Genomic DNA, 26,762 nt, shown 5'->3' on the forward strand with positions numbered 1-26,762 from the left:
GCATATTTCCTTTTTCTCTGTACTCTTTTTCTATGAGGTATGGTGATCTCAGCGTTGATGTACATATTTCCTTTTTCTCGGTACTCTTGTTATATGAGGTATGGTGATCTCAGCGTTGATGTGCATATTTTCTTTTTCTCGGTACTCTTGTTCTATGAGTTATGGTGATCTCAGCGTTGATGTACATATTTCCTTTTTCTCGGTACTCTTGCAGCGTTGATGTGCATATTTCTTTTTTCTCGGTACTCTTGTTCTATGAGGTATGGTGATCTCAGTGTTGATGTGCATATTTCCTTTTTCTCAGTACTCTTGTTCTATGAGGTATGGTGATCTCAGCGTTGATGTGCATATTTCCTTTTTCTCGGTACTCTTGTTCTATGAGGTATGGTGATCTCAGCGTTGATGTGCATATTTCCTTTTTCTCGGTACTCTTGTTCTATGAGGTATGGTGATCTCAGCGTTGATGTGCATATTTCCTTTTTCTCAGTACTCATGTTCTATGAGGTATGGTGATCTCAGCGTTGATGTGCATATTTCCTTTTTTCTCGGTACTCTTGTTCTATGAGGGATGGTGATCTCAGCGTTGATGTGCATATTTCCTTTTTCTCGGTACTCTTGTTCTATGAGGTATGGTGATCTCAGCTTTGATGTACATATTTAGTTTTTTCTCGTTACTCTTACAGCGTTGATGTGCATATTTCCTTTTTCTCGGTACTCTTGTTCTATGAGGTATGGTGATCTCAGCGTTGATGTGCATATTTCATTTTTCTCGGTACTCTTGTTCTATGAGGTATGGTGATCTCAGCGTTGATGTGCATATTTCCTTTTTCTCAGTACTCCTGTTCTATGAGGTATGGTGATCTCAGCGTTGATGTGCATATTTCCTTTTTCTCAGTACTCCTGTTCTATGAGGTATGGTGATCTCAGCGTTGATGTGCATATTTCCTTTTTCTCGGTACTCTTGTTCTATGAGGTATGGCGATCTCAGCGTTGATGTGCATATTTCCTTTTTCTCGGTACTCTTGTTCTATGAGGTATGGTGATCTCAGCGTTCATGTGTATATTTCCTTTTCTCAGTACTCTTGTTCTATGAGGTATGGTGATCTCAGCGTTGATGTGCATATTTCTTTTTTCTCGGTACTCTTGTTCTATGAGGTATGGTGATCTCAGCGTTGATGTGCATATTTCCTTTTTCTTGGTACTCTTGTTCTATGAGGTATGGTGATCTCAGCGTTGATGTGCATGTTTCCTTTTTCTTGGTACTCTTGTTCTATGAGGTATAGTGATCTCAGCGATGATGTGCATATTTCCTTTTTCTCGGTACTCTTGTTCTATGAGGTATGGTGATCTCAGCGTTGATGTGCATATTTCCTTTTTCTCGGTACTCTTGTTCTATGAAGTATGGTGATCTCAGCATTGATGTGCATATTTCCTTTTTCTCGGTACTCTTGTTCTATGAGGTATGGTGATCTCAGCGTTGATGTGCATATTTCCTTTTTCTCGGTACTCTTGTTCTATGAGGTATGGTGATCTCAGCGTTGATGTGCATATTTCCTTTTTCTCGGTACTCTTTTTCTATGAGGTAAGATGATCTCAGCATTCATGTGCATATTTCCTTTTTCTCGGTACTCTTGTTCTATGAGGTATGGTGATCTCAGCGTTGATGTGCATATTTCCTTTTTCTCGGTACTCTTGTTCTATGAGGTATGGTGATCTCAGCGTTGATGTGCATATTTCCTTTTTCTCGGTACTCTTGTTCTATGAGGTATGGTAATCTCTCCGTTGATGTGCATATTTCCGTTTTCTCGGTACTCTTGTTCTATGAGGTATGGTGATCTCAGCGTTGATGTGCATATTTCCTTTTTCTCGGTACTCTTGTTCTATGAGGTATGGTGATCTCAGCATTGATGTACATATTTCCTTTTTCTCGGTACTCTTACAGCGTTGATGTGTATATTTCCTTTTTCTTGGTACTCTTGTTCTATGAGGTATGGTGATCTCAGCGTTGATGTGCATATTTCCTTTTTCTCTGTACTCTTGTTCTATGAGGTATGGTGATCTCAGCGTTGATGTGCATATTTCCTTTTTCTTGGTACTCTTTTTCTATGAGGTATGGTGATCTCAGCGTTGATGTACATATTTCCTTTTTCCCGGTACTCTTGTTATATTAGGTATGGTGATCTCAGCGTTGATGTACATATTTCCTTTTTCTCGGTACTCTTACAGCGTTGATGTGCATATTTCCTTTTTCTCTGTACTCTTGTTCTATGAGGTATGGTGATCTCAGCGTTGATGTGCATATTTCCTTTTTCTCGGTACTCTTTTTCTATGAGTTATGGTGATCTCAGCGTTGATGTACATATTTCCTTTTTCCCGGTACTCTTGTTATATTAGGTATGGTGATCTCAGCGTTGATGTACATATTTCCTTTTTCTCGGTACTCTTGCAGCGTTGATGTGCATATTTCTTTTTTCTCGGTACTCTTGTTCTATGAGGTATGGTGATCTCAGTGTTGATGTGCATATTTCCTTTTTCTCAGTACTCTTGATGTCCTTCAAGGATGCATCTGCAGTCCTTACAAATGGGTTGTCCTGTTGTCAGGCAGCCCTTCGGTCAGCCGGATTCCAAAGTCTGAGTCTGGCCTCGGCTGGTGTCGCACTTCACCCGACGTCATAGCTGCAGTTATTCGGGTATAAAGGCATCAGCCGACGCCATTTTCCTCAGTCTTTCTTGCCGCGTGGCGCCCGAAGCAGAAGCTGTTCGCAAGTGCCGGTCGGTCAGAACCAGTGATTACAACTACCGAAGACTTCTAAAAAGCTAAGTACCCCATTGGGGACTCTTTCTTGCCTCAGCCGATGTCAGAAAAAGTGAATAACTGTTTAACTTGTGGGAAACAAATACCTCATAAAGATTTCCACTCTTACTGCTTACCTTGTTTAGGCCCAGACCACGACGTAGCAGCTTGTCTAGCCTGTGCTTCTTTTAACCGACGGACGCTTAGACGTCGGTCGGAATTTGCTGAGGAGTTTTTCGGCTCCGATTTTGCTTACATTATGCCGTCGGATCCTCCGACTACGCAAATATCAAAAAAGCGCAAGGAAAAGGACCGACACTCGCGGTTTGCGGTTTCGGCCGAAACCGTGGTTAGGCCAACTGCGAGTGTCTCGGTTTCGGCTGAAACCGAGCAAGCGGTTCTTCCTTCAGCCGAAAACTTACCTCCTACCGAGGCCTCTTCCAACCTCGTGGAATCGGCTTCTGATTTACCTTCTGCTCTGGCAGTTTCTCAGGAATTATCTGACACTATTCCCTTGGATATCTCCACCCCTGCACGTGGAGCTGCTAGGCCACCTGCAGCCATGTCCATTAAGGCTTTTGCCAGGGCTAAAGCAGCTAAAACTACTAAATCTGTGCCTGCTAAGACCCCCTCTCACAGGCCTAGCTCTAGTTCACAAATGCTTAGTCTAGCAGAGGATCTCATTTCTTTAATCCGGGGATCCCAATCTCACACAGAGAGGGCCGCTCACCCACCTCCAGAGAAGAGGCCTAGAGCAGAGCCCCCTGAACCAGTTTCTACAGATGATTCCTCTGATGATTCAGATAATACTAACCCCCCAGAGGCTTCTTTCTCCCCTTATGAAGACTCTGATGCTGAAGAGTCCATCCCTTCTGCCTCTCCGCCTGAGGAATTTTCCTTTGGGGAAACCTTGCATGCTATGAGGGAACAATTTCAGTGGCAGGGCCAGGATTTCTCAGACTCTAGGAAGAGGCTTAGAACTTTTCTGCATTTACCACAACATAGGCCTTTAGCCATTCCTCCAGTTCTCTCTGTTGTAGATGATGCATTTAATGATGCTTGTACTGCTCCTGATTCACTTCCTCCGGCCCTTGCTAAGCCCGATAGGTACTACAGGGTTCCGGATACTCATCACCATTTGTATAAGGCTCCTTTTGCAGATCCCGAGACTATCTCCCAGGGTCCTAAGGCTGTAGCAGCTACCTCTGCCAAAAACCCTCCCTCTGAAAGGGAATCCAGGTCCTTAGAGAGATGGGGTAAAAAAGTTTACACTTCTGCAACTCTTTCAGCTAGAGCATTGAACTGTCAATTCCACATGATCCAGTATCAAGAATTTATGCTAGACCAGTTAACCAAAAAGTTGTCCTCCGATGAACCATTAGACAAAAAATCTGTTCAGGAAATGGTACATAACATTCAGCAGGTCAGTAACCATTCCTTAAAATGCGGCTATGATGCACTGGAAGCTTCCTTCAGATCAGCCATGACTGGCACAGTTATCAGAAGGCATGCATGGTTAAAAGAGCAGGCCTTACCAGACCATGTGAAATCCAAATTACTAGATGCTCCCATGGACAAGATCAATTTGTTTGGCTCTCCTGCACAACAGGTGCTGAAGAAGATGGAAGAGAAGGCAAAATCTGTCCAAACAGTGAAAGATTTCTTACAGGTCCAACCTCCAACCTCCAAGGTTTAGCAGGAATTGTCCCTCCAAGAATTGGTCCTTTCCAGACTCCTCCAGAGCCCAGAGAGGCAGGAATAGGCGTTCAAGAGGCCGAAGTCAATCCAGAGGTGCCTACAGGGGTCGCCAGTGGCAGGGTAACAACCAGCGAGGTGCAGCCACGGGCACAGCCACCACCACTACTACAGGACAATCACAGTGATTTGGTTCTAGCACCGCCTACCAGGGAACAACTAAAAGCACCCTTGGGCGGGAAGCTAGCTTTATTTTCAGTAAACTGGCATTACATCACAAGAGACAAGTGGATTTTGCAGACAATAGACCAAGGTTACAGGTTTCACTTCCATACTCTACCAGGGAAGAGAGGAATGCCAAACCTACCTCCAAATCAAAAGGCAGAAGCTCTAAACCAAATATCTCAATTATTAAAAATGAGAGCTGTGGAAAAGGTACCATCTATGGAGCAAGGACAGGGATTTTACTCCAGACTCTTCCTGGTACCAAGAAAAGAAAGCAAATGGAGACCTATTCTCGACCTGTCCGCTTTAAACACATTCCTCATTGTTCCAAAATTCAAAATGCTGACCCTACAGCAGCTTCTTCCCATGCTGGGCAAGGAGTCTTGGCTGGTAACTCTAGATCTCAAGGAGGCATACCTGCACGTCCCCATACGACCAAATTGCAGAAGATACCTCAGATTTCTTGCAGGATCAGAGCATTATCAATTCTCAGCATTGCCCTTTGGCTTATCTACTGCGCCCAGAGTGTTCACGAAATGCCTGGCATCAGTAATCGCTCATTGCAGGCTCCAGGGAATCCAAATCTACCCTTACCTGGACGACTGCCTGATACAAGCGGACAACAAAATCAAGTTAGCAGAAGACTTGAAAAGGGTCATTTACCTACTACAAGCCCTGGGATACACAGTCAATATAAACAAGTCAAGGCTGATACCATCCCAAAGGATAACCTTCTTGGGTGCAGAGCTGGACACATCGAAGCAAATGGCATTCCTAACAGTAGAAAAACAGGAGCAACTCCTCTATACTTCTTGGCATTAACAAAGCAGAACCATCTAACAGCAAGAAAAGTCCTGCAAGCCTTGGGTTTCATGGCATCCTGCATAATATTGGTTCCACATGCCAGACTGCATATGAGAAAGTTACAGTGGTACCTAAGGAATTTATGGTCTCAGCACAAGCACAGCCTAGAAACCCAAATTCCAATAATTCCATGCCTGAAGCAAGAATTCCAATGGTGGGCTCAGGCCTGTCAATCAAACAAAGGATTGCCCTTCCACAACACTCAACCAAGCCAAACCATTACCACGGATGCCTCAGACCTCGGTTGGGGGGCTCACATGCTGGACAAGTGCATACAAGGCTTTTGGACTCAAGACCAGCTGCGCCTACACATAAATCAAAAGGAAATGCTGGCAGTAAAACTGGCAATTCAGACATTCAGACCATTTCTTCGACAAGGTCAACTGTTGATAAGGACAGACAACACCACAGTTATGTGGTACATCAACAAACAGGGAGGCACACATTCGTACCCTCTATGCCGGATGGCAATGGATCTCTGGCATGTGGCCCTGAGTTACAACGTTCAGTTACAAGCAATTTTTGTACCAGGAAAAGAAAACATTCTAGCAGGCATACTAAGCAGGACTACCACTGATGCCCACGAATGGATGCTGCATCCGGACATCTTCAAAACCATTACAAGAAAATGGGGACTCCCTCAAATAGACTTATTTGCATCCCCACGCAATCACCAACTAAAGAAATTCTGCACAAGGACGTACCACCCACTTGCTTGGAAGGTGGACTCCCTATCTTTCAGTTGGAAAAACCTGACAGCATATGCATTCCCACCACTTCCTTTGATGCACAAGGTGCTATTGAAGATCAAGGAGGACCGTCCAAGGATCATCCTGATAGCTCCAGACTGGCCAAGACAACATTGGTACCCATTACTGAGGAGCATGTCCCGGGAACAAATATGGCACCTACCATTAGTTCCCTTGCTGTTAACACAGAACAACTACAACACCCTGCATCCAAACCTGAAAACACTGCAGCTAACTGCCTGGAACATTGCATAAGAACAAATAACCCAAATTTATCCCAAAGGGTAAAGACATTATCTTGGAGGCTCGCAGACCCTCAACAAGAAAAATTATTCAGCAAAATGGAAAAGATATTTCATTTGGAGTACTGCAAAAGGAGAAAATGTGTCACTGGTAAACATAGCCAACATCCTGGAATACTTGGCAGAGCTCTTCCACAAAGGCCTGTCCTATTCTTCCATCAAGATTCATGCATCAGCTATTTCAGCAGAATACGACTTGGATCCTCCAGTCTTCTCACATCCTCTGCTCAGGCAGTTTCTGAGAGGAATTAAAATGTAAAACCGCCTAGGAAACCACCATTGCCAGCATGGGACTTGAACTTTGTGCTAGAAAATTGACACTTCCTCCTTTCGAACCAGCAGCAACAGCAGAATTACAATACTTATCATGGAAAACTGCTTTCCTGTTGGCAATCACTTCAGCAAGAAGGGTATCTGAGCTACAGGCACTAATGGCAGTACAGCCCTTCCTGATCTTCCACCAAGATAGAGTATCCATGAGAACTAATCCTACTTTTATGCCTAAGGTGGTCTCCAGAGTATCTTTGAATCAGGCTATCCACCTACCTACATTCTTCCCCAACCCTCAGAACAGGGGAGAAAGGCTGTTGCATACCTTGGATGTGCATAGACAATTACGCTACTACCTGGACAGGACCAAGGGCAATAGGAAAACTGACCAGCTACTGGTAGCATATGCAACAGGAATGGAAGGAAAAGCAATTTCAAAACAGACAATCTCTAAGTGGATAGGAAATTGCATTAGATTTTGTTACTCCTACCATGGAAAGAAAACTCCAGAAAACATCAGGCCTCACTCTACAAGGGCTACAGCCACTACCACAGCTTTTCTACGAGGAGTGGCTACCAAAGACATTTTAGAGGCTGCTACTTGGAGCTCCGTGCATACATTTGCCAAGCATTATAATTTACCTTTATACTCCAGATCCCGAGCAGGTTTTGCCACTGCTGTTTTGCAAGGGATCTTAACTACACCATAATTTTATTTCTCCTCCTCCCCCAGTTTGGCTATGGTATTCTACCCATTTGTAAGGACTGCAGATGCATCCTTGAAGGACATAGTACAGTTTTGTACCTACCATAAATGTAGATGTCCGATAGGAATGCATCTGCAGTCAGGATTACCCACCCTCCTTCCCCTCTGTGGTACTCCTAGGGTATTTGCCCATCTTGTAGCTAGCTGGGGGAATCTATTATGGTGTATTTGTTTGTATATATGTACATACATGCCTTTTTTTTGTTTGCTTTCTACTATTTGGAATCATTTGCATTTATCCAAATTTAGCCTTCCTAGAGGGCACCTGGCATCTGGGGCAAGAAACACTGAGGAAAATGGCGTCGGCTGATGCCTTTATACCCGAATAACTGCAGCTATGACGTCGGGTGAAGTGCGACACCAGCCGAGGCCAGACCCAGACTTTGGAATCCGGCCGACCGAAGGGCTGCCTGACGACAGGACAACCCATTTGTAAGGACTGCAGATGCATTCCAATCGGACAGCTACATTTATGGTAGGTACAAAACTGTACTTTCTATGAGGTATGGTGATCTCAGCGTTGATGTGTATATTTCCTTTTTCTCGGTACTCTTGCTCTATGAGGTATGGTGATCTCAGCGTTGATGTGCATATTTCCTTTTTCTCAGTACTCTTGTTCTATGAGGTATGGTGATCTCAGCGTTGATGTGCATATTTCCTTTTTCTCAGTACTCTTGTTCTATGAGGTATGGTGATCTCAGCGTTGATGTGCATATTTCCTTTTTTCTCGGTACTCTTGTTCTATGAGGTATGGTGATCTCAGCGTTGATGTGCATATTTCCTTTTTCTCGGTACTCTTGTTCTATGAGGTATGGTGAACTCAGCGTTGATGTGCATATTTCCTTTTTCTCGGTACTCTTGTTCTATGAGGTATGGTGATCTCAGCGATGATGTACATATTTCCTTTTCCTCTCTACTCTTGTTCTATGAGGTTTGGTGATCTGAGCGTTGATGTACATATTTCCTTTTTCTCTGTACTCTTACAGCGTTGATGTGCATATTTCCTTTTTCTCGGTACTCTTGTTCTGTGAGGTATGGCGATCTCAGCGTTGCTGTGCATATTTCCTTTTTTCTCGGTACCCTTGTTCTATGAGGTATGGTGATCTCAGCATTGATGTGCATATTTCCTTTTTCTCAGTACTCTTGCAGCATTGATGTCCATATTTCCTTTTTCTCGGTACTCTTGCAGCGTTGATGTGCATATTTCCTTTTTCTCGGTACTCTTGCAGCGTTGATGTGCATATTTCCTTTTTCTCGGTACTCTTGCAGCATTGATGTGCATATTTCCTTTTTTTCGGTACTTTTGCAGCTTTGATGTGCATATTTCCTTTTTCTCTGTACTCTTGCAGCGTTGATGTGCATATTTCCTTTTTCTCGGTACTCTTGCAGCGTTGATGTGCATATTTCCTTTTTCTCTGTACTCTTACAGTGTTGATGTGCATATTTCCTTTTTCTCAGTACTCTTGCAGCGTTGATGTGCATATTTCTTTTTTCTCGGTACTCTTACAGCGTTGATGTGCATATTTCCTTTTTCTCAGTACTCTTGCAGCGTTGATGTGCATATTTCCTTTTTCTCGGTACTCTTGTTCTATGAGGTATGGTGATCTCAGCGTTGACGTGCATATTTCCTTTTTCTCAGTACTCCTGTTCTGTGAGGTATGGTGATCTCAGCATTGATGTGCATATTTCCTTTTTCTCGGTACTCTTGTTCTATGAGGTATGGCGATCTCAGCGTTGATGCGCATATTTCCTTTTTCTTGGTACTCTTGTTCTATGAGGTATGGTGATTTCAGCATTGATGTGCATATTTCCTTTTTCTCAGTACTCTTGCAGCATTGATGTCCATATTTCCTTTTTCTCGGTACTCTTGCAGCGTTGATGTGCATATTTCCTTTTTCTTGGTACTCTTGCAGCGTTGATGTGCATATTTCCTTTTTCTCGGTACTCTTGCAGTGTTGATGTGCATATTTCCTTTTTTTCGGTACTCTTGCAGCTTTGATGTGCATATTTCCTTTTTCTCTGTACTCTTGCAGCGTTGATGTGCCTATTTCCTTTTTCTCGGTCCTCTTGCAGCGTTGATGTGCATATTTCCTTTTTCTCGGTACTCTTACAGCGTTGATGTGCATATTTCATTTTTCTTGGTACTCTTGCAGCGTTGATGTGCATATTTCCTTTTTCTCGGTACTCTTGTTCTATGAGGTATGGTGATCTCAGCGTTGATGTGCATATTTCCTTTTTCTCAGTACTCCTGTTCTATGAGGTATGGCGATCTCAGCGTTGATGTGCATATTTCCTTTTTCTCGGTACTCTTGTTCTATGAGGTATGGCAATCTCAGCGTTGATGTGCATATTTCCTTTTTCTCGGTACTCTTGTTCTATGAGGTATGGTGATCTCAGCATTGATGTGCATATTTCCTTTTCTCAGTACTCTTGTTCTATGAGGTATGGTGATCTCAGCGTTGATGTGCATATTTCCTTTTTCTCTGTACTCTTGTTCTATGAAGTATGGTGATCTCAGCATTGATGTGCATATTTCCTTTTTCTCGGTACTCTTGTTCTATGAGGTATGGTGATCTCAGCGTTGATGTGCATATTTCCTTTTTCTCGGTACTCTTGTTCTATGAGGTATGGTGATCTCAGCGTTGATGTGCATATTTCCTTTTTCTCGGTACTCTTGTTCTATGAGGTAAGATGATCTCAGCATTCATGTGCATATTTCCTTTTTCTCGGTACTCTTGTTCTATGAGGTATGGTGATCTCAGCGTTGATATGCATATTTCCTTTTTCTCGGTACTCTTGTTCTATGAGGTATGGTGATCTCAGCGTTGATGTGCATATTTCCTTTTTCTCGGTACTCTTGTTCTATGAGGTATGGTAATCTCTGCGTTGATGTGCATATTTCCGTTTTCTCGGTACTCTTGTTCTATGAGGTATGGTGATCTCAGCGTTGATGTGCATGTTTCCTTTTTCTCGGTATTCTTGTTCTATGAGGTTTGGTGATCTCAGCATTGATGTACATATTTCCTTTTTCTCGGTACTCTTACAGCGTTGATGTGCATATTTCCTTTTTCTTGGTACTCTTGTTCTATGAGGTATGGTGATCTCAGCGTTGATGTGCATATTTCCTTTTTCTCTGTACTCTTGTTCTATGAGGTATGGTGATCTCAGCGTTGATGTACATATTTCCTTTTTCTCGGTACTCTTACAGCGTTGATGTGCATATTTCCTTTTTCTCTGCACTCTTGTTCTATGAGGTATGGTGATCTCAGCGTGGATGTGCATATTTCCTTTTTCTCGGTACTCTTTTTCTATGAGGTATGGTGATCTCAGTGTTGATGTACATATTTCCTTTTTCTTGGTACTCTTGTTATATGAGGTATGGTGATCTCTGCGTTGATGTGCATATTTTCTTTTTCTCGGTACTCTTGTTCTATGAGGTATGGTGATCTCAGCGTTGATGTACATATTTCCTTTTTCTCGGTACTCTTGCAGCGTTGATGTGCATATTTCTTTTTTCTCGGTACTCTTGTTCTATGAGGTATGGTGATCTCAGCGTTGATGTGCATATTTCCTTTTTCTCAGTACTCTTGTTCTATGAGGTATGGTGATCTCAGCGTTGATGTGCATATTTCCTTTTTCTCAGTACTCTTGTTCTATGAGGTATGGTGATCTCAGCGTTGATGTGCATATTTCCTTTTTCTCGGTACTCTTGTTCTATGAGGTATGGTGATCTCAGCGTTGATGTGCATATTTCCTTTTTTCTCGGTACTCTTGTTCTATGAGGTATGGTGATCTCAGCGTTGATGTGCATATTTCCTTTTTCTCGGTACTCTTGTTCTATGAGGTATGGTGATCTCAGCATTGATGTACATATTTATTTTTTCTCGGTACTCTTACAGCGTTGATGTGCATATTTCCTTTTTCTCGGTACTCTTGTTCTATGAGGTATGGTGATCTCAGCGTTGATGTGCATATTTCCTTTTTCTCGGTACTCTTACAGCGTTGATCCGCATATTTCTTTTTTATCGGTACTCTTGTTCTATGAGGTATGGTGATCTCAGCGTTGATGTGCATATTTCCTTTTTCTCAGTACTCTTGTTCTATGAGGTATGGTGATCTCAGCGTTGATGTGCATATTTCCTTTTTCTCGGTACTCTTGTTCCATGAGGTATGGTGATCTCAGCGTTGATGTGCATATTTCCTTTTTCTCGGTACTCTTGTTCTATGTGGTATGGTGATCTCAGCGTTGATGTGCATATTTCCTTTTTCTCAGTACTCTTGTTCTATGAGGTATGGTGATCTCAGCATTGGTGTGCATATTTCCTTTTTTCTTGGTACTCTTGTTCTATGAGGTATGGTGATCTCAGCGTTGATGTGCATATTTCCTTTTTCTCGGTACTCTTGTTCTATGAGGTATGGTGATCTCAGCGTTGATGTACATATTTATTTTTTCTCGGTACTCTTACAGCGTTGATGTGCATATTTCCTTTTTCTCGGTACTCTTGTTCTATGAGGTATGGTGATCTCAGCGTTGATGTGCATATTTCCTTTTTCTCGGTACTCTTGTTCTATGAGGTATGGTGATCTCAGCGATGATGTACATATTTCCTTTTCCTCTGTACTCTTGTTCTGTGAGGTTTGGTGATCTGAGCGTTGATGTACATATTTCCTTTTTCTCTGTACTCTTACAGCACTGATGTTCATATTTCCTTTTTCTTGGTACTCTTGTTCTATGAGGTATGGTGATCTCAGCATTGATGTGCATATTTCCTTTTTCTTAGTACTCTTGTTCTATGAGGTATGGTGATCTCAGTGTTGATGTGCATATTTCCTTTTTCTCTGTACTCTTGTTCTATGAGGTATGGTGATCTCAGCGTTGATGTGCATATTTCCTTTTTCTCGGTACTCTTGTGCTATGAGGTATGGTGATCTCAGCGTTGATGTACATATTTCCTTTTTCTCGGTACTCTTGCAACATTGATGTTCATATTTCCTTTTTCTTGGTACTCTTGTTCTTTGAGGTATGGTGATCTCAGCGTTGATGTGCATATTTCCTTTTTCTCGGTACTCTTGTTCTATGAGGTATGGAGATCTCAGCGTTGATGTGCATATTTCCTTTTTCTCTGTACTCTTATTCTATGAAGTATGGTGATCTCAGCGTTGATGTGCATATTTCCTTTTTCTCTGTACTCTTGTTCTATGAGGTATGGTGATCTCAGCGTTGATGTGCATATTTCCTTTTTCTCGATACTCTTGTTCTATGAAGTATGGTGATCTCAGCGTTGATGTGCATATTTCCTTTTTCTCGGTACTCTTGTTCTATGAGGTATGGTGATCTCAGCGTTGATGTGCATATTTCCTTTTTCTCGGTACTCTTGTTCTGTGAGGTATGGTGATCTCAGCGTTGATGTACATATTTCCATTTTCTCGGTACTCCTGCAGTGTTAATGTGCATATTTCCTTTTTTTCGGTACTCTTGTTCTATGAGGTATGGTGATCTCAGCGTTGTGCATATTTCCTTTTTCTCGGTACTCTTGTTCTATGAGGTATGGTGATCTCAGCGTTGATGTGCATATTTCCTTTTTCTCGGTACTCTTGCATAGGCATTTTTTAGCTTCTTAGTTGCTCTTTAACCTAATTATGTTCCACTTTTTATCTTCTGCTTCTAGATCCCCTTACTTTATAAGCTGTCTAGATACTTGCTATGACTATTTTTCCAAATATCTTTTGATTTTATTTTGACCAGATTTCTCATCTTTATTTTAGAGTTATCCCAATTCTTTGCAAGCTCTTTATGGCTTGGCTTCCAAATTTAATTGCATTTCAGTTTAACGTTTGATGCACCTACTCATTAAATAGCTTCCTTTTCAGAAGAAACACTGAAAAATGCCACTGTTTATCACAGTAGACTTTTATTTGCTTACAAAACTTAATTTGTATGGTCTGACACTTTCACTGGATGTGTTTTCGTGGTTTGGATTACAGTAATCTTTCGATATGCAAGATCTGTCTGTTATTGCCAAAGAATCACATTTCACTAAAAATGTATGCATTCCACTTCATTCTGTCTTATTCCACTTCATTCTGTCTTGTTCCACTTCATTCTGTCTTATTCCACTTCATTCTGTCTTGTTCCACTTCATTCTATCTTATTCCACTTCATTCTGTCTTATTCCACTTCATTCTGTCTTGTTCCACTTCATTCTGTCTTATTCCACTTCATTCTATCTTGTTCCACTTCATTCTGTCTTATTCCACTTCATTCTGTCTTATTCCACTTCATTCTGTCTTGTTCCACTTCATTCTGTCTTGTTCCACTTCATTCTCTTATTCCACTTCATTCTGTCTTGTTCCACTTCATTCTGTCTTATTCCACGTCATTCTGTCTTATTCCACTTCATTCTGTCTTGTTCCACTTCATTCTGTCTTGTTCCACTTCATTCTGTCTTATTCCACTTCATTCTATCTTGTTCCACTTCATTCGGTCTTATTCCACTTCATTCTATCTTGTTCCACTTCATTCTGACTTGTTCCACTTCATTCTGTCTTATTCCACTTCATTCTGTCTTGTTCCACTTCATTCTGTCTTATTCCACTTCATTCTGTCTTGTTCCACTTCATTCTGTCTTATTCCACTTCATTCTCTTATTCCACTTCATTCTGTCTTGTTCCACTTCATTCTGTCTTATTCCACGTCATTCTGTCTCATTCCACTTCATTCTGTCTTGTTCCACTTCATTCTGTCTTATTCTACTTCATTCTGTCTTGTTCCACTTCATTCTGCCTTATTCCACTTCATTCTGTCTTGTTCCACTTCATTCTGTCTTATTCCACTTCATTCTCTTATTCCACTTCATTCTGTCTTGTTCCACTTCATTCTGTCTTATTCCACGTCATTCTGTCTTATTCCACTTCATTCTGTCTTGTTCCACTTCATTCTGTCTTATTCCACTTCATTCTGTCTTGTTCCACTTCATTCTGTCTTATTCCACTTCATTCTGTCTTGTTCCACTTCATTCTGTCTTATTCCACTTCATTCTCTTATTCCACTTCATTCTGTCTTGTTCCACTTCATTCTGTCTTATTCCACGTCATTCGGTCTTATTCCACTTCATTCTGTCTTGTTCCACTTCATTCTGTCTTATTCCACTTCATTCTGTCTTGTTCCACTTCATTCTGTCTTATTCCACTTCATTCTGTCTTGTTCCACTTCATTCTGTCTTATTCCACGTCATTCTGTCTTATTCCACGTCATTCTGTCTTATTCCACTTCATTCTGTCTTATTCCACTTCATTCTGTCTTATTTTCATTACATCATTAAACCAAAGTACATGCATATATTTCTCTAAGTATCTGACCCCCAGCCAGTATTCTGTGATATCTTAACCCCCCCCCCCCCAGGACAACTTCTTAATTTCCTATACTATTCCAGTCTATTGCTGCTGCTATACATCCTTGGTGAAGGTTGTACCTTCTCCATAACATTCTAGTAACTTATGTAGTGCAGACAGTGTAATCCTTACACCCTGCCTTTCACCACTATAACATGCTCCTGCCTGTCCTTCATTTCATAGGTTCATAGGTAAGTACTAGGCTAGCTGCCCCTACAGGTCATTCTATGCCTAGCTGATTTCCCATTTTGTACTCAAAATAATCTGTCAAATTTGGTTATAGACTGACCTTACCCATCCTATGGTCATTAATTATATATATTACTCCTACTGCGAGTACTGGGATCTTACCATAGATAATTTGAGGGGGCCCATGCATGAGTTAAACCATTTAAGAATTGCATCTGTCCATTAGTAGCACATGAAGCAGTCCTGGGGAACATTTTCTGTCTCCCATCCATAGATCTAAGTTGTGCTTGAAAATAGATAGGGATGAACTTTGTTTTTTGGGGATGGGAAGTCTGTTCCACAGCAGTGGTGTCCTCTGTGAGATTTAGCTGTCCTTCCAAACCATTTTGTTGATGTTGTTCTAGACAAAGTATTTCTGATGCCATTTAATTTACTGACATGCAATAAATCCATCAGTAATTGGTCAGAGGATACCTTGTATGCCACGCACAGGTCACCTCTTAGCAGTCTGTAGGATACCGAGTATAGTGACAGGGCTTCGAGTCAGTCCATATAGGACATGTTTAGGCTGTGTATCCTTTTAGTAAGGTATCTCTGTGGGCATTCCAGTTGTTGCATGTGTCTGGATGGATGTATGCCAAAGGAAGCATTATATTCAATGAATGGCCTAATGAATGTTGAGTAAAGGAGAGCAGTAACATCCCTAGATCTAGACATGATCCCTTTGTTTATAAACTGTGAAATACAGATGGACTTTCTTACAACAGTAGACACATGTTGGTCAAAAGTTAAGTGACTGTCTACATAAGTTCCCAAATCCCGAACATCTCGGTCAACTCTTAGGGGCATATTGTCAGTGTGGTAGTTTCCTGGGGTAGATGGCTTTCCAAAGGATACAATAATACATTTTTTGGCACCATTATTTATTTGAGACAAACCATCGTGCAGGATGGCTAAATCATTCGGGTGTCAATGACTACTCCTAGCTTGCAGTCATCTGCTAACATAGTTAGCAAGAGTCCTTTGATATTGGCTTTTATCTCAGAAAAGTAGATGCCAAACAGGAGAGGCTCAAGCACAGAACCCTGGTGGTGACTAGTCTGTTTGTGGATGTAGCTTCCCCTATTTTGATTAATTGCATCCTATCTGTGAGCCATTTGGCAATCCAGTGGGTGACATGGGTGTTTATGCACAGTTTATTTAACTTTTCTACTATTTCTGAATGGGGAATTGTATCAAAAGTTTTGGCCAGGTTGAGGCGTACCATTTTGCCTTTATCCACTGCTTTGGTTACCTTTTCAAAAAAATGCAGCAGGTTGAGTAAGCATGACCTGCCCTTGATGAATCCAAACTGAGATAGGTCCAGTGTTTGGAGGTTCCTGATGCCCTGATTGATTAATTCAATGATAAGTGTTTTCATGGCTGTGCATATAAGGTTGGTCAGAGTTACAGGTCTGTAATTACATGGGTCTGTGTAACGCCCTCCGTTGTGCAGAGGAATGACTGTAGTTGTTCTCCATTCACTTGGTACAAAACCTGTATGGGGGTTGACATTGAACAGTGTTGTTAGGGGTATAGTTAAATTGTGCTTCATGCTATTTAAGTTGCAGGACCCGTTGATGCAGAATTTTTTAACTTTTGATACCACTCTTAGGATTTGGTCTTGTGTGATTGCTTGAAGCAAAGCAGTTTCAGGTATATCTTGACAGACAGACAGAGGGGAGAGATGGGTGAATGTAGAGCTAAATTTATCAGTCAGAAGGTTTGCTATATCTTCAGCATTAGTGTAGGTAACATCTTTTACAGTCAGCTCAGCACATTGCTGCATTGTGTTTTTGAGATTACGAACATGACTAAAAAAATGTCTTGTGTTTGTCTTTGACTTGAATATTTAGAATAAATTTGTTTCTAGGGATTTTATTTTATTTATTTTTATTTTATTTAACATTTTATAACCGGGAAAGTCCGACTGGACACAGGTCCATTTTCAGCGTAGGCCCAGGGAGAAAAGCTCCAAATACAGTACAATGCATAAGTGAGGATTTGAGCTTACATCAAGAATACATTTCAGCATGCAATATGCAGGTATTAACAACCTTTTGTTGAAAGGAATATATACAGTACATTTGCAAGATTACATTTCAGCATGTAGTAAGCACAGTTTAACAATTTCTTGTTGTAAGGATTATATACAGTACATTATCAGATTGAAAACAGTACACATTTTTTTTTTTTGATAGGAGCTCATTCTGAAAAGCCCTTATGGTTGGGGTAGAACAGGATTGCTCTACACTTGTTCCTGTGGGGTATGCAGCTGTTTATAAGCTGTGATGGTGCGGTGGTGTACATTTCTACATGTTCAGTGGAGTTAACTGGGTTTGGTGGGGATTTGAAGTTTCCCAGTTGTTTGTCTTAAAGAAATTTTTAAAGGTACTTTGGGTGGAAGGGATCTCGGCTTTCAAGAGACTGTTTTATGGTCAGACCTACCAAGTGATGAAGATATGCAAGTTACACATTTTTCCTCAGTTTTTATTCTTATACCCTTTTTAATTAATATTAAGACCCCTTTCTTTTGCTGTCTTCCTATTCCAGTAAAAAAAATATTTCCACTTTTCTTTATAAAACCTCCATGTTCTTTACAACTCAGGGGTGTTTCCTATAAGTTTATTATCTGTACATTGGAAATATAAGCCAGTATCTTGTCCTTTTTTTCCTGTGAACCGGGACAGTAGCATTCCAAACTAAGTCAAACTGTGCCATAGTAAAGCTTGTATTTTATTCTTATTAACTTACATTCTTTGTCATTTTGTTACAAGATGCTCCTTCATAGTCTGTTGCTATCACTTTTTGTGTGAATTTATATACCTTTATGTAATATTGTCCCAGCTGAACCCAATCACTTATTGGAGGACACAGATGTTCTTCATGTTTCACTGTTGCAGTCATTACATTTGGGTTATCTGCTTGCAGGCAGCCCTCAGTCGGCCTGATTAACAAAGTCTTGGGTCCTGCATCAGTTGCTGTCGCTTCTTCCATGACTTCAGGTCGTCAGGGGTATAAAACATGCAGCCGACATCATTACATTAGACTTTCTTTCCGTGCGTTGCCCGAAGCAGAAGCAGTTCGCAAGTGCCGGTCGGCTGACTCCTGAAATTTTCATTTTCAAGTTTCAGAACCGAAGTCTTCAACTAAAGCTAAGTACTCCCTTGGGGAAACTTTTTCTTGCTCCTTCCCGATGCCAGTAAAAGTTAATAATTGCATTACTTGTGGAAAGCAAATACCTCATAAAGATTTTCATTCGTACCGTATTCCTTGCCTAGGCCCTGACCATGACGTACTTTGCTGTCAGTTTTGTACTTTATTTAATCAACGCACTATCCTATCCGCTGTTGGCACATTTTCGCCTCTAAATATTTCGGTTCTCGGTTTAATTATCCAGAAATATCATCTGTTAGCCATCCGAATACTGTAGGGTTGCCACCTTTTCAAATGGCCAAAGTGGGACATTTTTGGTACAAACGTCAGATTTTACAGGCCGACACATACCCACAGTCAGTACAAAGGACAGAACTTAACTTTTTTGCCTAAATAAAAGCTTATTCTTGTAGCATTTTAGTTGCTTATTCTGTTTCTTATAACATTTAGGTATTTACGATACAGAATAACTGTTTTATGCAACTATTACATAACATATAGGAAATAATTTTGTCCTAAAATCTCAGGACATTTGCCATTTTTAGAATTTTTTGTCAGGACGCAACTGCCCAAAGGAGGACTGTCCCTCGCAAAGTGGGACAGGTGGTAACCCTAGACTACCGTGATTCCGAAAAAATTAAAAGATAAAGACAGAGACAGGCCGCTGAGGTCCAAAACTGCCGATGACGCTTCTCCTAAGCCAGTCGCCAGTTTGCCGGTAGTCAGTGTCGCAGTCCCTGATACCTGCTACTTCTGATTCGCAGGCCTCTACTGAGACCCATTTGCACTCTGGTATGCTGTGAGATGCTTCAACTATGGAACCCGCGGATGTCTCTACCTTGGATGGGTCCAGAGCCGCTGTGCAGGCACCGGCTTCTGAGGGTGTATTCAGGCCTATGGATTTGCATATCAAACCGACGCCTCGTTCCTCACTTAGGCCTAAATCTCGAACCATGCCTAAAAAAATGACACCCAGGCCACATGCTCAGGCCTCTATGCCTAAAAAACAAATTATAAGTATGGCTGAAGATTTAATAACTCTAATCAGGGGTAGCCAATCCCCCTTTCTAAGAGGCCTAGGACTGAAGTTGTTTATGGATCTTCTGATCACGATTCTGTTTTTTTCTGATTCTTCTGATGATCTGGATTTGCCCTTATCTACTTATGAGGATTCTGATGCAGAGGACTCCATTCCCTCTGCATCCCCTCCAGAGGATTTTTCTTTTGGGGAACCTTGCATACTCTAAGGGAACATTTCCACTGGGAAAGCCAGGATATTTCTGAATCAAAAAAAGGCTTAAGGATTTCTTACTCCTACCTCAGCATAGGCCTTTAGCTATTCCTCCTGTACTAGATTTTGCTGATGATGCTTTTTCAGAATCTAGTTTGGCCCCTGATTCCTTGCCTCCTGTTCCCAGAAAACCTGACAGATACTACAGGGTCCCTGAGTCACACAAGGTCCTTTTTAAAAATCCTGTTGCAGATCCAGAGACTATTTCACAGGGGCCCAAGGGCATTAAGGCTTCTACTGCTAAAAATCCTACCCCTTCTGATAGAGACTGCAGGGCGCTGGATAGATGGGATAAGAAGGTTTACACTTCTGCAACCTTGGCCATTCGGGCTTTAAACTGCCAGTTTCATATGTTAAAGTATCAGCAACATGTTCTTGGATTGCTTAAACAGAAAATGATGTTGGTTCCTGACTGTGTGGAAAATAAAGAATTATAGGATTTAATGCATTCTGTTGAACAAATTGGAAAACATACTTTGCAATGTGGTTTTGATTCAGTAGAGGCCTCCTGCAGGGCTGCTGTTACTGGGTCTGTGCTCAGAAGGCATGCTTGGCTAAAGGAGCAATCTTTGCCCGATCATGTTAAAGCTAAATTGTTGGATGCTGCCTTAAATCAGGACTGCCTGTTTGGCAACAAGGCTGAGGAAGTTCTTAAAAAGATGGAAGATAAAGCTAAATCTATGCAAACTGTTAAAGATTTCTTACAAGTTCAGCCTCCTAGATTTAGTAGGCACTGGCCCTCTAAGAATTGGCCCTTTCCAGCCCCTTCCAGGTCTTCTCAAGCCAAACACAGACACAGAAAAAGCCCCAGGTTTCAGTTCCAGGAGACACACAGGACTAAGTAGTGGGGGGCCTCCACTTCCAAATCTGGGAGTAATAAGACTCCCCCCATGGTAAACTGTCTCAGTGACTTCCATTTAAAATTTCCAAGCACTTATCAACTCACTGCCCCTTGGGGGGAAAGATTGTTCTTCATGCAAAGAACTGGGAACTCATTACCCAGGACAAATGGGTTTTAAATATAGTGTCCCAGGGATACAGATTTCACTTCCACACGTTGCCAACACCAAGCGGGTGGCCAGACCTACCCCCAAATCAGTGGGCAGAGGCCCAAAGACAAGTACTTTCTCTTTTAAACATGGGGGCTATTCAACGGGTACCAGAAGTGGAAAAGGGACAAGGTTTCTACTGAAGACTTTTCCTGGTACCCAGAAAGGACAGGTCATGGCATCCTATCCTGGACCTGTCTACTCTAAACACCTTTCTGGAAATTCCAAAATTCAAGATGCTGACTCTTCACCAATTATTTCCTATGATTGGCAAAGATGCCTGGTTGGCAACACTGGATTTAAAGGAAGCATACCTGTACATCCCAATCAGGGAATCTTGCAGAAGATACCTATGCTTCAAAGCAGGCTGCATTCACTATCAGTTCTCTGCACTGCCCTTTGGCTTATCTACTGCGTCCAGGGTATTCACAAAGTGCCTAGCTACAGTTATTGCATTTTTCAAGCAAAGAAATATTCAAATATACCCATACCTGGACGATTGTCTAATTCAGGCAGAAAGCCAGGACATACTTTTGAATCATCTGGCCTTTGTACAAAGGGTTCTAACTTGTCTGCGGTACACCATAAACAAAAATAAATCACACCTGGTACCCTGTCAACAAATTATTTTCCTGGGAGCAAGCTTGAATACAACTTCCCAGATGGTCTACCTCATGCCAAAGAAACAAATTCATTTGACAACCTACTTCAAACAAGTGGCCACAAAAACCCTTCTATCTGCAAGACAAATACTGCAAGTCTTGGGGTTCATGGCCTCCTGCATTCTTCTAATTCCATATACAAGACTGCATATGAGGAAACTGCAATGGTATCTAAAAAGCCTATGGTGTCAACATTCTCAGGATCTAGAAGCAATACTTCCTATCATACCTTGCCTACGCCTAGAATTCCTTTGGTGGGCAAAGGCCTGCCACCAAAACAAGGGACTACCTTTCACACTACCCCCTGCTGCCCAAACCCTAACAACAGACGCATCAGACTATGCATGGGGGGGGGCTCACCTGGCAGGAAAGTGCATTCAGGGCAAATGGAACCCAAGTCAAATGCACCTTCATATCAATCAAAAAGAAATGTTAGCTGTACAGAATGCTCTGACAGCCTTCAAGGGCCACATTCTTCCAGGACAGCCAATGGTAAAGACGGACAACACCACTGTTATGTGGTACATAAACAAGCAGGGGGTACACATTCTTAACCCCTCTGCAGACTAGCCATGGCATTGTGGAACATAGCCTTGAGCTACCAAGTGCATCCACAAGTTCAATTCCTGCCTGGAAAGTTAAATACAGTGGCAGACGGACTAAGCAGAAACCTCATGGACCCACACGAGTGGAAACTGGAACCAAGGATCTTCAACATGTTGACAAGCAAATGGGGGAGCCCAGACATAGACCTGTTTGCCTCTCCCCAGAACTTCCAATTGGACAAATTTTGCACAAGGACTCCCCACAAACAAGCATGGAAAATGGATGCTCGGTCCTTCAGCTGGAAAAACCTATCAGTCTATGCCTTCCCCCCTCTGCCTCTGCTTTCCAAAATACTACTAAAAGTTAAACAGGACAAACCAAGTATGATTTTGATTGCTCCAGACTGGCCCTGCCAACACTGGTACCCCCTCCTGCGCAGTGTGTCACAGTTATCCCCATGGCACCTGCCTCAGACTCCTTCCCTGTTGTCTCAGCAGGAGAGCCAGATTCTACACCCTCAGCTTCTAACACTGAACCTTGCAGCCTGGCTAATTACATGATCACTCCTTTACCATCCCTTAGTAAACCTGTGATGGATATCATTTTAGAGGCAAGGAGGCCTAGCACTAGAAAATCCTATGCTGAAAAATGGAAAAGATTCTACACCTGGAACTAATCTCAAGGGATGAGCACAGCAGCGCCCAATTTAACTCAGATTTTACAATACTTAACTGAGATGCTTCATAAGAGCCTGTCTTTTTCTTCCATTAAAATCCATGTTTCAGCCATTTCAGCTCATTATAACACAGACCCTTCCCTCTTCTCGCATCCACTGCTCAAGCACTTCCTTAGAGGGGCCAAAAATTTGAGACCACCCAGGAGAGCTCCAACCCCAGCCTGGGATCTTAACTTTGTTTTGGAGAAACTCACTCTACCTCCATTCGAGCCAGCTACTACTGCAGACTTAAATTTCTTTCTTGGAAAACAGCTTTCCTTTTAGCAATCACTTCATCTAGAAGGGTTTCTGAATTACAGGCCCTTATGGCAATGGAGCCTTTCATCATCTTTCACGCGGACAGGGTGTCCCTCAGAACCAATCCATCCTTCATGCCCAAGGTGGTGTCCAGTGTGGCTCTTAATCAGTCCATTCATTTGCCAACCTTTTTTCCCAATCCACAGAACAAAGGGGAACAGATACTGCATTCTTTAGATGTGCACAGACAAATCAGATTCTACTTGGACAGGACTAAACTTCAAAGGAAATCTGAACAACTGCTGGTAGCATTTGATGCAGGGGCAGAGGGAAAGGCTATTTCAAAGCAAACCATTTCTAAATGGATAGGCCATTGCATTCATTTCTGCTATAAGCACTGTAGAAAACCTATCCCCCAGGGGATCAGACCTCACTCCACCAGGGCTGCATCTACCTCTACAGCCTTTCTCAGTGGTGTCCCTACCAGGGACATCCTAGAAGCTGCTACCTGTACATACTTTCACTAAGCATTATCATTTGCCAATTTTCTCTAAATCCAGAGCTGGCTTTGCCACTGCAGTCTTGCAGGGCCTATTAGCTGGTCCTAATGTTATCTAAATTCCTCCTCCCAACCACAGCTTTGGGAATCTACCCAAATGTAATGACTGCAACAGTGAAACACGAAGAACATAGTACAGTTGTGTACACTTACCATAAATGTAGATGTTCAAGTGTATTCACAGTTGCAGTCCTGGTTACCCTCCCTCCAGCCCCCCTAAATTCTTTTGGCTATACCTCTACTTTCCTTACTATGCTTAAAAGCCTTTTTGGTGTATTTGTTTTTTTGTTGGAGGTATATCTTTGTATTTTTATGTTTAATTGCTCCCCATTAGGGGGGCACCTGACATCTGGGGCAAGAAAAACTGATGTAATGGCGTCGGCTGCATGTTTTATACCCCTGATGACCTGACGTCATGGAAGAAGTGACAGCAACCGACGCAGGACCCAAGACTTTGTTAATCAGGCCGACTGAGGGCAACCTGCAAGCAGATAACCCAAATGTAATGACTGCAACAGTGAATACACTCGAACATCTACATTTATGGTAAGTGTACACAACTGTACTTTTCTTCCCTACACGAAAATTAATCAGCATATTAACTATATGCATATTTTCACAAGCCAATAGAGCTGACACTGTGCACAAAATAATAGTGTAAAGCTTCTTGCACTCTTCTCTAATCAGACGTGAACCCTGATTTATTAATTTGGGCGGGGAGTAGCTATTATACATCACTTATCTGTTTGTTTCACTTGCCTGCAGCATTTTATTTCTGAAGCTAAGCTGTCTCGCTAGCATTGCGTTGCTCAGATGACCAGGCTGTCTGTATTCTTTCATATTGATTTCTACACGTTGTTTATTCCTGCAGCTAGTGCACTTTAAGGATATCTCTTTTACCTTTCATAAAAAAAAAAAAAAACAGAAATGCAAGGTAAATAACTGACCCCAGCATGAGATGTTTCAAAGGTTGTGGCTATTTTTAAAAGGTCAAGCTTGGCTGTTTAGACAAAGTGACTCACCCTCTTGCAAGGCAGGCAGTTGCCTTCCAAAAAACACTGGAAACAGGTGTGTGTGCAAACCAAGAATATTATATTTTGTAGCCTTATATCAAATGTGGACTTCAAAAACATGCAAAATGAAATGAAGTAATAATTTTTTGACTGTTAGTTCTGATCTTGGTGGTTTTAGAAATTTCCAGTGCGCATCTTTTACATTTTAATTATATCAAAGAATCTCACCCATTTTCATTTTCCTGTATTTCTACAGCTTTCCTCAGTCCAGTTTTTCCTAGTACATAATTTTTGTAAATACTGCTATCTGGCCTTCATTCAGCCAACAAATTTGTCTCATGAACTTTGTATGCATTCCTACACCTAGTTCATGCATTACCAAAAAGGCATTGTGAGTCACAACAGGAAAGAGATTCTCATATTCTTGTAGGGGATGGAGTCCATAGGGTCAGGATATCCAAATCCCATCAAGAACAGTACATATCCACAAGTTTGCATGAATGATATCCCCATTATGACAACTGTTGTGCCTTCACTGGGTAGAATCCCTGGAGAAGACAATCAAATAGGCTCTCTCTGATAGATATGAGGCCTGATGATCTGTAGACAAGGAGTTAACCTTTCCAGAAAAGGGTGGGGATTCTCTTCCAGGCAAGATTGTGGGATTAGTAGTCCATTGTTATTAAACCATATGAGAGTCAGTAACCCAGACTTATAGTTGATGTTAGTCCATGTCATTTTGTGAACTGTTCCAGTGTGGGCTTATTCATTCAATATAGTGTGAAACTGCCTGAGAGGCAAAAACATTAACAAGTTAAGGCTTCAAGAGCTCTTATTGCTGGGTCTGTTATAAACTGAAAAAAGCTTGATTTGTGTCAAACATTATGCTGTGGTAAGAGCAAGTTAACAATATGGATTACCTTCTGTGAGTACAGTTGACAAAATAATTGCTTTAGTACAATATCCAAACTTCTCAGATTATTTATTCTGAGTATATATACTTCTTTCTTTCATTGCTTCACTAGAGCCTGCTGTGTCGGACAGAAGATTTTGACAGAGCCTTTGAGGCTTTCCAGCAGAGGCTGGCAGCATTTCAGCTGAGGTTATCAGAAGAAAAAGAAGCTTTGCAACCTAATCTTCTTGCTAAAAGGGCACAACTCGAGAGATTACATGTAAGTTATGTCAATGGTATGGTAAAACCAGGGAAATAGTGATTTTCAGGACAAAGATATATGCACAGGACTGACTACTTATTTCCTTAGTCTAAATAACCTGGAATACAAAAATATTAATAATGCATGTCTATTTGTTTACATTCACTATAAACATGAGTTTTAGCACTGGTAGATTTTAGTAGTGAGACATTAAAAATGCTAATTTGGTTACTGCAAACAGTATCATGGAACCCATGAGCCATGAAGTCCTGTTACTTTATAGTAACACACTTGGCCTGGCGTTTAGATAGACTTTGTAGTGGAATGTTATGAAATCTTGGGATGTGTACCTGTTCTGTGCACCTTGCCAGTTTAAGAAAATGTATCTCCCACTGTGTGGTATAAGATTTCATGGAGAGGATTCCAAGTGTGGGAATGTTTGAAGACAAATAAAGTTCAAGTATGTCACCCAAACATCTGCTTCTTAATTAGTGCATTATGTTTCTCTTGGTTACTAGGAATCATTTTTTCCTGCAAATAAACTTTAGGATGTCATGATATCATGATGTATTTATCTAAAGTTATGAAAAAAAAAAAGAAAACTGAACAAATGGCCTAGTAAATGACATTGGATTTTGTCTTCTGTAGAGGTGAAGAAGAAACCACTGCTTCTGAAAAGATTAGTGTATATTACAGCAGAGTTCAAAATGCTGACTTCATGGGGCAAGTAAGTCTTCCAGGATAGCTTGGGATTCACATAAAGCCTGCAGTAACCACAAATCTTAGTGGACAGTTTACTGACTGCAATCTTAGATCACCACTCTGAGTATGATGCAAGTTGGCAGTGCTTGCCTTTGGACACACACACACACATTTGCTTTACTGCTGCTTAATCTAACTAATTGCCACCAAATAAACTGTTCCTGGTTGAGCCCAGGTAGAGATGCTATGCAGCTTTACGCATGTTTTACCTAAATGAATACTTTTTTGGTGATAAAAATCAGTCATTTCCTTTGAAAAAAAGTACTTCTACTACTGTGATAAAAATCATATTGAAAAGTGGTGGTGTGACTT

At 41.4% G+C, this 26,762-nt stretch overlaps 1 protein-coding gene across 6 annotated transcripts in view; it reads left to right on the forward strand.

Annotated features, from left to right (window-relative positions):
• Positions 1-26,762, forward strand: part of SYNE3 (spectrin repeat containing nuclear envelope family member 3) — a 1,238,698-nt gene that overhangs the window by 614,834 nt on the left and 597,102 nt on the right. For all 6 annotated transcript variants that reach the window (XM_044074612.1, XM_044074615.1, XM_044074616.1 and 3 more), the window contains exon 10: positions 25,560-25,706. In XM_044074612.1, coding sequence (XP_043930547.1) covers positions 25,560-25,706 — 147 coding nt within the window. The remainder of the gene's footprint in view (positions 1-25,559; positions 25,707-26,762) is intronic.

Source organism: Protopterus annectens, chromosome 6.part0 (assembly GCF_019279795.1).
Source record: "Protopterus annectens isolate FY-2018-M chromosome 6.part0, PAN1.0, whole genome shotgun sequence".
Lineage (NCBI taxonomy): Eukaryota > Metazoa > Chordata > Ceratodontiformes > Protopteridae > Protopterus > Protopterus annectens.